This window comes from Pan paniscus, chromosome 5 (genome assembly GCF_029289425.2).
Source record: "Pan paniscus chromosome 5, NHGRI_mPanPan1-v2.0_pri, whole genome shotgun sequence".
Taxonomy (NCBI): Eukaryota; Metazoa; Chordata; class Mammalia; order Primates; family Hominidae; genus Pan; species Pan paniscus.
This window is the reverse complement of record NC_073254.2, coordinates 149,789,043-149,803,435: the sequence shown is the minus strand read 5'-3', so window position 1 is coordinate 149,803,435 and position 14,393 is coordinate 149,789,043. Positions and strand designations below refer to the sequence as shown.

At 40.3% G+C, this 14,393-nt stretch overlaps 1 protein-coding gene and 1 pseudogene across 1 annotated transcript; one reads left to right on the top strand and one right to left on the bottom strand.

The window, feature by feature from the left end:
* The first annotated feature begins 295 nt into the window (after positions 1-295).
* Positions 296-4,062, top strand: LOC103783149 (ATP-dependent RNA helicase DDX18-like). The gene has a single exon (XM_034962848.3). The coding sequence runs from the start codon at positions 448-450 to the stop codon at positions 2,398-2,400; it is 1,953 nt and encodes a 650-aa protein (XP_034818739.3). The 5' UTR covers positions 296-447; the 3' UTR covers positions 2,401-4,062.
* Positions 4,063-4,200: 138 nt separating this feature from the next.
* Positions 4,201-14,081, bottom strand: LOC103783178 (UDP-GalNAc:beta-1,3-N-acetylgalactosaminyltransferase 2-like; annotated as a pseudogene).
* Between the last annotated feature and the right edge of the window lie 312 nt (positions 14,082-14,393).

The following is a 14,393-nucleotide window of genomic DNA, read 5'->3' as shown; positions in this document are numbered from 1 at the left end:
GAAAACATAACAAGAGTCACCTTTGCTCCACCTTCCAACAAGTTCCTCATCTCCATCCAAGACCACCTCAGCCTGGATTTCATTGTCCACATTATTATCAGCATTTTTGTCAAAGCCATTCAACAAGTCTCTAGGGAGTTCCAAACTTTCCTACATTTTCCTGTCTTCTTCTAAGCACTCCAAACGGTTCCAATCTCTGCCTGTTACCCAGTTACAAAGTTGCTTCCACAGTCTCAGGTATCTTTTCAACAGCACCCCATTCTACTGGTACCAACTGACTCCTGATAAAAACATACCCAAGACTGAGCATTTAACAAAAGAAAGAGGTTTGTGACGCGTTTCCTGTTGGCCGAGCTGCGCACGTGCGGCCGGAAGGGAAGTAACGTCAGCCTGAGAACTGAGTAGCTGTACTGTGTGGCGCCTTATTCTAGGCACTTGTTGGACAGAATGTCTCACCTGCCGATGAAACTCCTGCGTAAGAAGATCGAGAAGCGGAACCTCAAATTGCGGCAGCGGAACCTAAAGTTGCAGGGGGCCTCAAATCTGACCCTATCGGAAACTCAAAATGGAGATGTATCTGAAGAAACAATGGGAAGTAGAAAGGTTAAAAAATCAAAACAAAAGCCCATGAATGTGGGCTTATCAGAAACTCAAAATGGAGACGTGTCTCAAGAAGCAGTGGAAAATGTAAAAGTTAAAAAGTCTCCCCAGAAATCCACTTTATTAACCAATGGAGAAGCAGCAATGCAGTCTTCCAATTCAGAATCAAAAAAGAAAAAGAAGAAAAAGAGAAAAATGGTGAATGATGCTGAGCCTGATAAGAAAAAAGCAAAAACTGAAAACAAAGGGAAATCTGAAGAAGAAAGTGCCGAGACTCCTAAAGAAACAGAAAATAATGTGGAGAAGCCAGATAATGATGGAGATGAGAGTGAGGTGCCCAGTCTGCCCCTGGGACTGACAGGAGCTTTTGAGGATACTTCGTTTGCTTCTCTATGTAATCTTGTCAATGAAAACACTCTGAAGGCAATAAAAGAAATGGGTTTTACAAACATGACTGAAATTCAGCATAAAAGTATCAGACCACTTCTGGAAGGCAGGGATCTTCTAGCAGCTGCAAAAACAGGCAGTGGTAAAACCCTGCCTTTTCTCATCCCTGCAGTTGAACTCATTGTTAAGTTAAGGTTCATGCCCAGGAATGGAACAGGAGTCCTTATTCTCTCACCTACTAGAGAACTAGCCATGCAAACTTTTGGTGTTCTTAAGGAGCTGATGACTCACCACGTGCATACCTATGGCTTGATAATGGGTGTCAGTAACAGATCTGCTGAAGCACAGAAACTTGCTAATGGGATCAACATCATTGTGGCCACACCAGGCCGTCTGCTGGACCATATGCAGAATACCCCAGGATTTATGTATAAAAACCTGCAGTGTCTGGTTATTGATGAAGCTGATCGTATCTTGGATGTGGGGTTTGAAGAGGAATTAAAGCAAATTATTAAACTTTTGCCAACACGTAGACAGACTATGCTCTTTTCTGCCACCCAAACTCGAAAAGTTGAAGACCTGGCAAGGATTTCTCTGAAAAAGGAGCCATTGTATGTTGGCGTTGATGATGATAAAGCGAATGCAACAGTGGATGGTCTTGAACAGAACCGAAAGAAGAAGCTTATGGTCTTCTTTTCATCTTGTATGTCTGTGAAATACCACTATGAGTTGCTGAACTACATTGATTTGCCCGTCTTGGCCATTCATGGAAAGCAAAAGCAAAATAAGCGTACAACCACATTCTGCCAGTTCTGCAATGCAGATTCGGGAACACTATTGTGTACGGATGTGGCAGCGAGAGGACTAGACATTCCTGAAGTCGACTGGATTGTTCAGTATGACCCTCCGGATGACCCTAAGGAATATATTCATCGTGTGGGTAGAACAGCCAGAGGCCTAAATGGGAGAGGGCATGCCTTGCTCATTTTGCGCCCAGAAGAATTGGGTTTTCTTCGCTACTTGAAACAATCCAAGGTTCCATTAAGTGAGTTTGACTTTTCCTGGTCTAAAATTTCTGACATTCAGTCTCAGCTTGAGAAATTGATTGAAAAGAATTACTTTCTTCATAAGTCAGCCCAGGAAGCATATAAGTCATACATACGAGCCTATGATTCCCATTCTCTGAAACAGATCTTTAATGTTAATAACCTAAATTTGCCTCAGGTTGCTCTGTCATTTGGTTTCAAGGTGCCTCCCTTCGTTGATCTGAACGTCAACAGTAATGAAGGCAAGCAGAAAAAGCGAGGAGGTGGTGGTGGATTTGGCTACCAGAAAACCAAGAAAGTTGAGAAATCCAAAATCTTTAAACACATTAGCAAGAAATCATCCGACAGCAGGCAGTTCTCTCACTGAACACATGCCTTCCTTTCATCTTGAATAACTTTGTCCTAAAATGAATTTTTTTCCCCCTTGATTTAACAGGATTTTTGTAGACTTTAGAATTTGGACTTACCTAACAAGAGTATAAATTGACTTGGGTTGCAAGCACTGAGCACTGTTACTTCTATCAAGTCTCTCTTTTATTTCTGGGTTATAAAACAGGCTTTAAGTTTCTTGGTTGCCCAAGGGCAGAGCAAGGAATATCTGGTGTTTCTTGTGATGATAATATTTTAATTTTAAATATCCCTCCCTCATACAAGTGTATGTTACCATTTTAATATAATTCTTTTTGTACCTTTCCTTCTTGTTTTGTGAAGATTTTTGTGGCATGGATTGCTGTGCTCACTGCTGTAAAAGGTGACCTAGTGTACTGGGCAGCTGGTGGCGGTGCAGAAAAGAGTCTCAGGTTATTTTTTGTTTTTAGTTATTTCTTGGACCTTGACAGTATCTAATGACTCCTCCTGAAAATGCTGCAGTATAAAAGAGCAAAGAGCTTTGGGAAATACCTAAGAAGCATCTTAAGATTAGGGTGACATTGCTTTTATAGATTCTTGATTTTAAAGCAACAGGCCTTTCTCAGGTGTTGCATTTTTTGGAGCAAAAACTATGGGTTGTAATTTGAATAAAGTGTCACTAAGCAGTTATAACGTTTGATGGCTGGGGGGTAGGAAGAGGATGGAATTGAGATGTTTGAGCCTCATTTACATCAATAGAGGTGTAATGTACTGCATTTCTTCATTTGGTAACATAACAAAGACTTTAAAAACACACATACAAAGAACGATGATGCTCCTCATTAAGATTTGTTTAATTCAAGGTGGTTTGGATTTGGTAAGCCTTTGCACTCTGTAGAGTACTTAGAAGACAAGGGCAACTTACTTGGAGTTAGAGCCAAGCTGTCAGACGGTGCCCAGCACACATTAATGTTAGCTTCTTTCTGAGAAAAAAATACCTCTTCCAGGCCCTGAAACAAAAAATACATTTGCTGTGAAGATTGAAAATGAACAAAGTTAGAAAAAAAAACAGCAAAATCAGTGATTTAGTCAGATGAGTTTTTCGTTGTAGGAGCACTTGATTTCTAGTGTGTTTTGTACAGTATATAACTACAAGATAGTACATTTTGTAGCAGTTCAAAGCCAAAGTTGCTAGCATCATTTTGCTGTTGTGCCAGTTAATCATAGGATCCCATTAAATAAGTGTGCTAACATCGAATATAGAGAACACTGGTAAAGAACATTCCAGTAGGAAAAGAAAAGAACAATCTTCCATTTCTGGGCTTGGCCACCATCACCCTGGTCGGACCTGTCCTGGACTTCCAGCCTTGACTGCTGAGCTCCTGGCTTAGCTTCTTGAGTTCCTAATTCCTGGTGTTTAATAATTCTCTCCACGATCATGTTTTTCTGATTTTTTTTTTCAGAAATAATGTTTTTTAAAAGACAAAAACAAAGGGAAGAATATTTAATTACTGGGCAGAAGTAAATACTGTTGGTATTTTGTACATAATCTAATTTTTATATGCATGTTCATGCTTTTTAATTTTTTTATCAAAAATTAAGTCATCTACCTACTACTTGTAACCAGCTTGTTTCATAACATGTTATTTTCCTGTGTCATTAAATAATTACTTCAATGTTGTATTTCGTTAAAAAAAAAAAAAAAAAGAAAGAGGTTTGATGGACTTACAGTTCCACGTGGCTGGACAAGCCTCACAATCATGGTGGATGGCAAGGAGGAGCAAGCCGTGTCTTACATGGATGACAGAAGAGAAAGAGAGAGAGAGAGCTTATGCAGGGAAGCTCCCATTTTTAAAACCATCAGATCTTGTGAGACTTATTCACTATTACGAGAACAGCACGGGAAAGACCTGCCCCTATGATCTGATTACCTCCCACCAGGTTCCTCCCATGATATGTGGGAAATGTGGGAGTTACAATTCAAGATGAGATTTGGGTGGGGATACAGCCAAACCATATCACCTACCCCGAGTTTAGACACTGCTAATTCAAATCCTGTTATATTGCTTCAGATTGACAAGGATCACCACAGAATTCCTTCAGTTTCCACAGTTCTGTCAGCTCCTGTGGAGAATACTGTGGGGAAGACAATATTCCTGTCTGACAAGTCTTCTCACACAGTCACATGCTGTGCTGGTAACTGTTAGGTCCTGTGGCTGCCATCCAAGTGCTTATGCATACATAGACATACAGGTCTATAACCTCCTGGAGTTGCCTGCCAGCCAGTTGATGATGTCCCTGGAGATCACATACCCCGACCCACATGCAAAGGCAGGGTAAGCATAACAGGGTGCTCCAACTCCTGCCACTTCCTGGTTCCGTCAACTGCCCAATTCAGTCTGAAATATCCCCACCAAAATTAGACCTATTCAGATTCTTTTGAGAAATTCTATTAAATACAGCTTTCAAGCCTATGTAACAGTCATCGTCTGTTTTTAGCAACAAATCAAAGTTGGTTGTTTCCATAGTCCATCTATAAAGTTCAATAATTTTGCAGGTATATTTCAATGAGTGTTGACAACATCCACAAAAACAATATCATCATAGATGATGTTTTCCTCCTTCAATAAGGCATCTAAAACAACTCCAACTCCCTCCATACCTTCCAGTAATTCATGAGGCAATGCACCCTCCCCAGCTGTAATGACTCCAAGAATCCCCCCTCCATATTCAGTGTCACTTTGTGAAGATTTCTTAACACAAAGTTGTGGAGGTTTTCACTCTCCCATACAATTGTACCTTCAAAGCTCTCTGGTAAGATGAATTGTTCCATGTGCTTGTACACAACTTGTTCACCTGCACACCATGGCTTGGAGGACTCTAGTGAACAATGAAGGGGGCCTCTTCCCGTTCTGCCTGAGAAAGCTTGAGAGCGACGTTCCTCTGGAAACCCACATCATTGGCATTGTAGAACACCCCAAGACTGGTAATAAGGATCGTGTAGAGAACTTGGAAACTCACACTGACAACTCGGTCCTCAGCAAACCCTGATGAAGTGTCTTCAGAAAGACTGAATGCCTCAATTTCCTGATTCAAAGCTGGATTTGTGATGTTGAGTAGTAGGGATCCTCCTGGTCTTCCACAGGCCCTTAGCAGCCATGGGCATCTATTATGAATTTGACAAGCACACGTTGACTTAATGCAGGATGTTGTATCCAATGATCAGCCAGCTGCTTATCACATTTTGAAGTTTATGGTTATAGCAAGGTGACAACACACCAACTACCACATCATAGTGACTAGATTTCCACTGAAGAAATAAGGCCAACTGGTCCACAGGGCCAGCCTCGGAGGTGTGGGCAGGCTGCAATCATTTACATAAAGGATAATCAGTTGGAGAACACAGGGCAGACAAAGCCCCATTAACACTAGCAACAAAGAAGATAAAGTACTTAGAAATAAATTTAACAATTAGTGTACAAAATTTATAGTGCAAAACTTTAAACACTCTTGAAAGATATAAAAATAGACTTGAACAAACAGAAAAACATCCTTATTTTTGGATTGGAAGATTCAACATCATAAAAATGAGGATGTCATTCCTTTAAGCAAATTTATAAATTTAATGCAATATCACTAAAAAATTTTGCAAACTTCATATGGAAAAATAAACATGCAAGAATATCCAGAAAAACACTTTTAAAAAAGCTTTGAGGGAATACTAGCTCTACTAGATATTAAAACATACTTGCCTCATTCTATTCTAAAAAAAAACAAGAAAGAAAACATATTATAAAGCCTCTATAATGAAAAAAGCATATTACTAGTAGATGTTGACAGATAGGTTGAATAGAACAAAAGTCCAGAAAGAAATCCAAGCATATTTGAAACTTTAGTATATGATAAAGGGAGCATCTTACATCAAAAAGGCAAAGAATGAATTTTAATAAATGGTTCTGGGGCAACTGGTAGCCATTTGAAAAAAAGATAACATCAGATATATAACTCACCTGACAGAAAAGAATAAACCCCAAACAGATAAAGAACCTATTGTTAAAAAAAAAAAAAAAAAGAAAAGAAACCATCAAGTACAATAAGGAAATCTGGATAAATTACTCTTTAAGCTGGAAAAGGCCTAACGGATTCTCCAAATCTGGATGTAATTAAAAAAAAAAAAAGGATGATTTTAACTATGTAAAAATGAAAAAGAAAATCTAGACAGCAAAAAGCATCATAAACAAAGTCAAAAAAACCACTGACTTACTGGATGAAAACACTTCTATCACACAGAAAAAGGGTGAACTTCTGTAATATATAGAACATTCTTCAAAATTGAGAGTGAAAAGATTTTAAAAATCCAAATGAAAAATGTAAGGAAATGTAGAAACAATTCGCAAAAGGGTATAAAAATGGATGAAAAAAGGTTTAACTTCACTCATGATAAGAAAAATGCAAATTAAAACTACACTGATATGTCATTTATTATTAGATTAGGAAACATTTAAAAATACATAACACACTCTATTTGTTAGGCTATGGAAAAACAGGAACTCTCATATGTCGCTAAAGGGAATGCAGCCTTCTTGAGGAGAATTTCACAATACCTAAAAAACTACACATGTATTTACCTTTTGATCAAAGAATCCCACTTCTAGAAATCTACTCTAAAGATATACCCTCACCAATACAAAAATGTAAATGCACAAGGTTATTCATTGCAGCATTGTTTGCATTGAAAATGCCTAAATGCCCACACATAGGAGAATAGTTGAAGAAACTATTCTTCAAAGTGGACGCGTCTACACACAAAATGGATTTCCCCACAATGTACACACAAAATGCCATATCTACAAAATGGACTACTATGGAGCCATACAAAAGAATGAATAAGATCTGTGGGAAGTAATATAGAGTGATTTCCAGAAAAAAATAAAAACATATACATTGAACTATAAGCTTGAGTGAAAAGAAACTCAAGAAGAAAAAATCAGAGACTAAGATAAAGATATTGGTTGCTACTGGGCATGGTGAGAGTTGGGTAGAAAGTAAAGAAAACAATCGGAAAGGGTCATTTCTCTGAATACACCTTCTTTTTATAGACCTGACTTCTGGAACTATATTAATTGTATTAGGTTTTTAGGGCTGTCATAACAAAGTACCACAGACTAAGTGGCATAAACAGCAGAAATTTGTGGCCTCACAGTTCTGGAGCCTAGAAGTCTGCATCCAGGCACCGGCAGGGCCATGCTTCCTCCGAAGGCACTAGGAAGAATGTGTTCCAGGCCTCTGTCTTAGCTTCTGGTATTTCCCTGGCCCATAGCAGAGTAACACCGGTTCACATGATGTTCTCCCTGTATGGATGTCTCTGGGTCCAAATTCTCCCTTTTTATAAGAACACCAGTCATACTGGTGTCCCACCAGTCATATTGACCCACCTACTCCAGTATGACTTCATCTTAACTTATTTGATTACCCCTGCAGCGACCCTATTTCCAAATAAGGGTGAGTCCTGAAGTACTGCGGCTTAGGAATTCAATAATGAATTAGGGGATGGGAGGTGGAACACAATTTAACCCATAATATTACTGTTTCTCACATTCAAATAAATAAATAAATAAAAATGTAAAAACCCACAAAGAAGGGGAGGATAGCCTAAAACTAAATACAATTGGAAACAAATGAATTGACCTACATAAATCAAATGAATAAAATAATCACACTCAAGAAGGGAGAAAAAATTAACTCAAGCAAATGTTGAACACAATACCTAGATTACTTGCCTTCAGGCTAAAGGCAAAAAGACCTCTAAACAAATATTGAACTCCAATTAGTAGACCTCTTTTTTATCCAGAAATATAGGTTAGTAATTCTGGAACTACTTGTATATTCTAGAATTGAACAAATAAATAAATACGTACATTGTTGATATTGGGATCCAGAATTCTCACTGTTGGAAAAGATAGTGATAAATCTGAAGAGGGGACTAGAATTGTAGATATCAGTGTGACTCATGGGGACATAGACAAATTGGTACAAACGGATATAGATATGTGTAGGTCTGTATATGTGTGTGTGTGCCTCTGTGCATATAACTGCACAGTATATATAGACAGAATATATACAAACAGTAGAGAGAGAATATATACATACATATATGCATATCTGTATACACATATATACAAAGTAGATAGAATATGCACATACAAACATATCTGTGTATATATATACAGTAGATAGAATATATATTCATACACATGTATGTACAAAATATATACATATTTGTATGTGTATAGACAGAATATATACACATACACGTGTATGTACAGAATATATGTATGTATGTGTATGTATATGTTATCTCTATATATACTGTGCACAAAGACACACACACATATACAGACCTACACATGTATGTACATACATATATATGTATGTATATATGTATATGTATGTATGTATATATTCTGTCTCTCTCTCCCCCAACTCCATGACTCCCCCTTCTCCTTCCCACTCAGGTCTGTCCTCTGAGAGTACCTAGAAAAAAAATGAAATCCCACTAACAATGGGGTTCACCTCTTAGCACTAGATCTTGTTTTCTAAATACCGTTCTTCACTAAAAACAGCCAGGTTTCTCTGAAAATAAAAATGGCTAAGCAGGGGTAGTTTACAGAAAGAATAAGATAAACCTGGGACATTTCATCATACCAAAGGATGATGAGGACATACCAAAAATATAAAAGAGCCAGCTCGAAGGGGCTCCCATTGGCAAAACCAGGGACAATTTGAGTATCAAAATAAAGGTAGTAAATTAAAGGATTTTACTCTATTAGTAAATTAAACTTCATGAGTCTCGAGTAAAACAAGCCAATTGGGGGACAAGGTAAATTCTTTCTTACAAGGGACTGCCAACTCGTACATCTAGAAAGAGTGTTGGAATTATAAAAATCAACCTTTGCCAGCCAGTATAATAACTGATTCATCTTGTTTAAGGAGTAATGGGCATCCCCACAAGATCTTTCTTTAAATACAAAGGGTAAAATACAGCAGTTGAGAAAACTGCAGAACACCACATTAGAAAATGGTCAAAGTTAACATTACTAGCAATGGGACTAACCAGCAGCATATACCTTGATATAGTTTGGCTCTGTGCCCCAACCCAAATCTCATCTCGAATTGTAATCCCCATAATCCACATGTGTCAAGGGAGCGACCAGGTGGGAGGTGATTAGGTCATGGGGGCGGTTACCTCCATGCTGTTCTCATGATTTTGAGTGAGTTCTTATGAGACCAGATGGTTTTATAAGTGTTTGGAAGTTCCTCCTTCGCTCTTCTCTCTCCTGCTGCCTTGTGAAGAAGGTGCTTGCTTCTCCTTCACCTTCTGCCATGATTGTAAGTTTCCTGAGGTCTCCCCAGCCATGTGGAACCACAGTCAATTAAACCTCTTTCCTTTAGAAATTACCCAGTCTCAGGTATTTCTTTATAGCAGTGTGAAAACGAACTAATACATACCTCTTACACAATGCACTGAGAAGAGCTCAGCAACATCTCTGTGTCATTCTGCCAAAAGTGAATAATCTAAATCTATTCTTTTTTGGGGGGGACGAAGTCTCCCACTGTCTCCTGGGCTGGTGAGCAGTGATGCGATCTTGACTTGCTGCAACTTCTGCCTCCCAGGTTCAAGTGATTCTCCTGCCTCAGCCTCCCAGTAGCTAGGATTACAGGCGCCTGCCACCAAGCCTGGCTAATTTTTTGTATTTTTAGTAGAGATGGGGTTTCACTATGTTGGCCAGGATGGTCTCGAACTCCTGACCTCATGATCCACCCGCCACGGCCTCCCAAAGTGCTGGGATTACAAGCGTGAGCCACCGCGCCCAGCTTCTGAATCTACTCTTGAGGGTACATCAGACAAACCCAAACTTAGAGGCATTCTACAAAATTACTGTGCTATACTTTATAAAAATGCCAATATCATGAAATTCAAAGAAAGACTCAGAAAATGTTCCAGATTAAAGGAATCTTTAAAAACATGACAACGTTCTCTTTCAGCAGAAGAGTGGGGGGGGGGGGGAAAAAAAGAACATGACAACTGAATGAAATGCATGATCTGGGATTTTCTTTTGCTATAAGGGACATTTTTGAAACATTGACAACACCTTAACAGGTCTGTAGATTAAATAATAGTATTTGTTTCAATGTTAATTTTCTATTTTGAAAACTGTACTCTGGTTACTTGAGGAATTCCTTGTTTTTATAAATACATATTGAAGTATGTAGGGGAAAGAGGGTGTCTGCAACCTATTCTTAAGTGGTTCAGAAAAAAATTGAGATGCATGGTATATGTGCACACAAGCACCCACAGATAGTGACTGAGGAAAGGATGAAGCAATTGCAGAAACAGTTGCCATTTTGGGAATCTGGATGAAGGGTTTCTGGGAATTCTTTTTACTATTCTTGCAACTTTTCTGTATGCTTGATATGTCAAAATAGGGAAAAAAATTAAAAAGAAGGGAGAGATGGGGAACCAGAGAATTAAGGTGACTTGCCCAAAGTCATACAAAGGAGGCAAAGAAGCTGTCTGGGTCTCAAGCTCATGCTCCTACCACCATGTCCCTCTCTTTATGATGACACTTCAGTGTTCCTAGTAACACATGCTAGAAAGCAAATGAGCTGGGCTAGTGGCTGGATTGTTAATTCCTAGAGAACTTGTTTGAACATCCTGTGAATCATACTGGGACTCTAAGGCGGGCAGCACAGGGGCAGGAGTGTGGCTGGTGCTAGAGGCATTCTCCTGGCAATGTGCCTTGCCCTCTAAGAGCTCAGCCAGCTGTCAAAGATACAATGTCTAATATGTTGCAATTGAGACTGGCATTCATCTCTCTAAGGACTCCGACCTGGTAGGTGTGATCTGACCTGGTAGGTATGAGTGCCTACCTCTCTGGTCAGGAGCAATATCCACTCGTGGTCATGATGGTGGCAGTGCCTCAATGGCAGAGGGGTCCCAAGGCACCCAAGATGAGTGCCTTGACTGAAGCTACTGGTTTAGGGTAGAGTGACATGGTTCTGCTTTATGGGTAGACAAGTGTGGCAAAGGCTGGCAAGTCAGCAGGCAGATTTTGATTCAGGCTTGTGCTCCAATGCTAGTTGGGAACCAAAATACCAAAAAAAAAAATCCCCAGGCTAAGGAAGTATTCCCCTTCTGTGCTTCCTATGAGCTTCCATAACAGTACTTGCCATGTTATACTGCAGTCGTCAGTGTATATGCTTGTCTTGTACACTGGATTCGAGAAGACAGTCTGTGGCATTCATTGAAAAAATACTTATCAAGACTTGCATTGTACCAGGCACCATTTTAGGTGCTGGGGATACATCAGTGAACTGTTTTTAGACAAAAATCGTGTCCTCATGGAATGTGCTTTCATCATCATATATTTAGCATTTAGCACAGCATCTGGAACATAGCAGGTGCTCAACAATAAGTGAGACAACGCCACTTGGAATGGGCACTTGTGGTGATTTGGAGGAAAGCTGCAGTGTTGTGGGCATCCAGGGAGTCCCAAGGCTCAACTCATACACTCTGGAAACTAAGCAAGGGTCAGAGGCCTAATTCCAGTCCCCACCCTGGAGACTATGCAGTTTTTAGTTCTGAAATATCTGGGACTGCTTCTGGATCTGAAGGCTGGATCTGCAGGATGAAATGTTAACCACCAGCCAAAAGGAATCAAGAGGGAAGAGACTCAATACATAACATGCTTGCTGTAGTTTGCAGGGTTGAATGTCAAGGACAGAAAGGGACATTAGAAAGCATGTGGTTAATCCTCTGTTTTCCAACCTCCAACCCTGCCATCCCCATTTTACTCTTTACTCTTTCTTAAAGAAGCTACTGCCTCTATTTCAGTCATACCAGTGACAGGGAACTCACAATTTACTAACACAAGCATTCAATTTTTAGTAGCTATAGTTATTAACAAATTCCTCCTTAGGTAAAGCCAAAATTAATCTTTGTCGGTCCTGTCTCTGTCATATAAGACAACTCAAGAATTCGAATTGCTCCAGCCTGGGCAACATGGCAAAAACCCCTTTACCAAAAATGCAAAAAATTAGCCAGGCGTGGTGGCATGCACCTGTCATCCCAGCTAATTGGGAGGCTGAGGTGGAAGGATCGCTTGAGCCTGGGAGGTGGAGGTTGCTGTGAGCTGAGATCGCACCACTGTACTCCAGTCTGGACGAGAGAGTGAGACCCCATCTCAACAAAATAAAAATAAATAAGAATGCAAATTGCACTTTCTTATAATTTGGATATCAGAGGGTCATTCTCTAATATTTGAAGTCTTGCCAAAATCTTGTCTTAATGAAAATATAAATGCACCCATCTTTTCCTCTTTTCCTTCTCTTACAGTTGAGCATTTCCCTTCCCTCATTTGAGGTTAGTGCTTCCACCTGTGCTCTGAATTGCATCCCTTATCACCAGATCTCAGTTCCCAGTCACTTTCAAATCTTGTGGTCACCCTTCTGCCCCCATCACACTATTGGAACTATTTGAGTGAAGATCAAGACCTCCTTCTGTACTACATTCAAGAGACGTTTTCTGTGATCATCGTATTTAACCCTCCACGGCACCGCATCTGGCTCTGCTAACCACTTCCTCACACTTGACTGCCTTTCTTCCTCCCTGGCAGCTGCTCCTCTTCAGCCTCACGGTGGCTTCTCTTCCTTTAGTCCTTTATTCTTTGGTTTCCCCAGAATTCTGTCCTAAACTCTCTTCCCATTCTACACCCTCTCCCTAGGTAATTTAACTCACTATCTTTGCTTTTGTCGTTGTTGTTTTGAGACAGGGTGTGGCTCTGTCACCCAGGCTGGAGTACAGTGGCATGATCATGGCTCATTGCAACCTCAACCTCCTAGGCTCAACTGAGCCTCCTGCCTCAGCTTTCCCAGTAGCTGGGACCGCAGGTGTGCACCACCACAGCAGCTAATTTTTTTGATAGATACGGGGTCTCACTATGTTGCCCGTGATGGTCTCAAACCCCTGGGCTTAAGTGATCTTCTTTCCTTGGCCTCCCAAAGTACTGAGATTATAGGCATGAGCCACCATGCTTTGCTCAACACTTACCAGGCATAACTTGTTACATTACACTTGTTATGCTTGTAACAAGTATAACAGGAATGAATTGTAATTTGTAAGTCTCTAGCTCCATCCCAAATTAATTTCTGGGCCTTCAGATCTATTTATGCATCGATTTACTGGACCTCTCTGAGAGAATACCCTCCTCCAAGTTCTCAAACTCAGCTTCTAGGATAGAAGTTTCCTAGGTTACCTGACAAGAATCCGGGTGTCTTTTTTGAATTTCTCTCTTCCTGCCACATTCCCTATATATCCACTCATCACCAGGACCTGCCAAGCGTGTGACCTAAACCTCGCTTCCAGTCATTCCCTTGTGTCTAGATCCACCAAGATGAGCTTTGATTCCTGCAGTAGCCCCCTCACTGCTCGTCCCACCTCCAGTACTCCTCCTTCTCATCTGTCCTCCTCATTCTGGCCAGAGTAATTCTTCAAAATGCAAAGGAGGCTCCACCCCAGACCTACAGGGCTGCCTGGACAAGATGATAAACCGGAAGTACCTTTATAGAAACAGCAAGGCCTCTCAGAAGCTTCAGCCTCACTTTCTTCCATTTTACCGTGGCATTCTGCGCTTCAGCCATGCCAAACTGCTTCTGGTTCTCCAAATTTACCCGACTCTCACTTTTAAGTCTTTGGAAATGCTGTTCTTTCAGTGGGAATAATTATCTGCATTCCACCCTCTTTCTTTTACCCAGTCCCTTCCTCTATGCCTGCACTGGGTCATTCTAGGCTGGGTCACTCTGCTTGTTCTCAGCTTGGACATCTTCAGGAAGATCTCTGTTAACCTGCTCCTCACATGAGACCATGGACAGTACCCGTTCTGTTCATCTGCACAGCTCCCTACTCTTTCCCTATCGATCAAAACATTTGTCACGTTACATTGGAATTGGCTA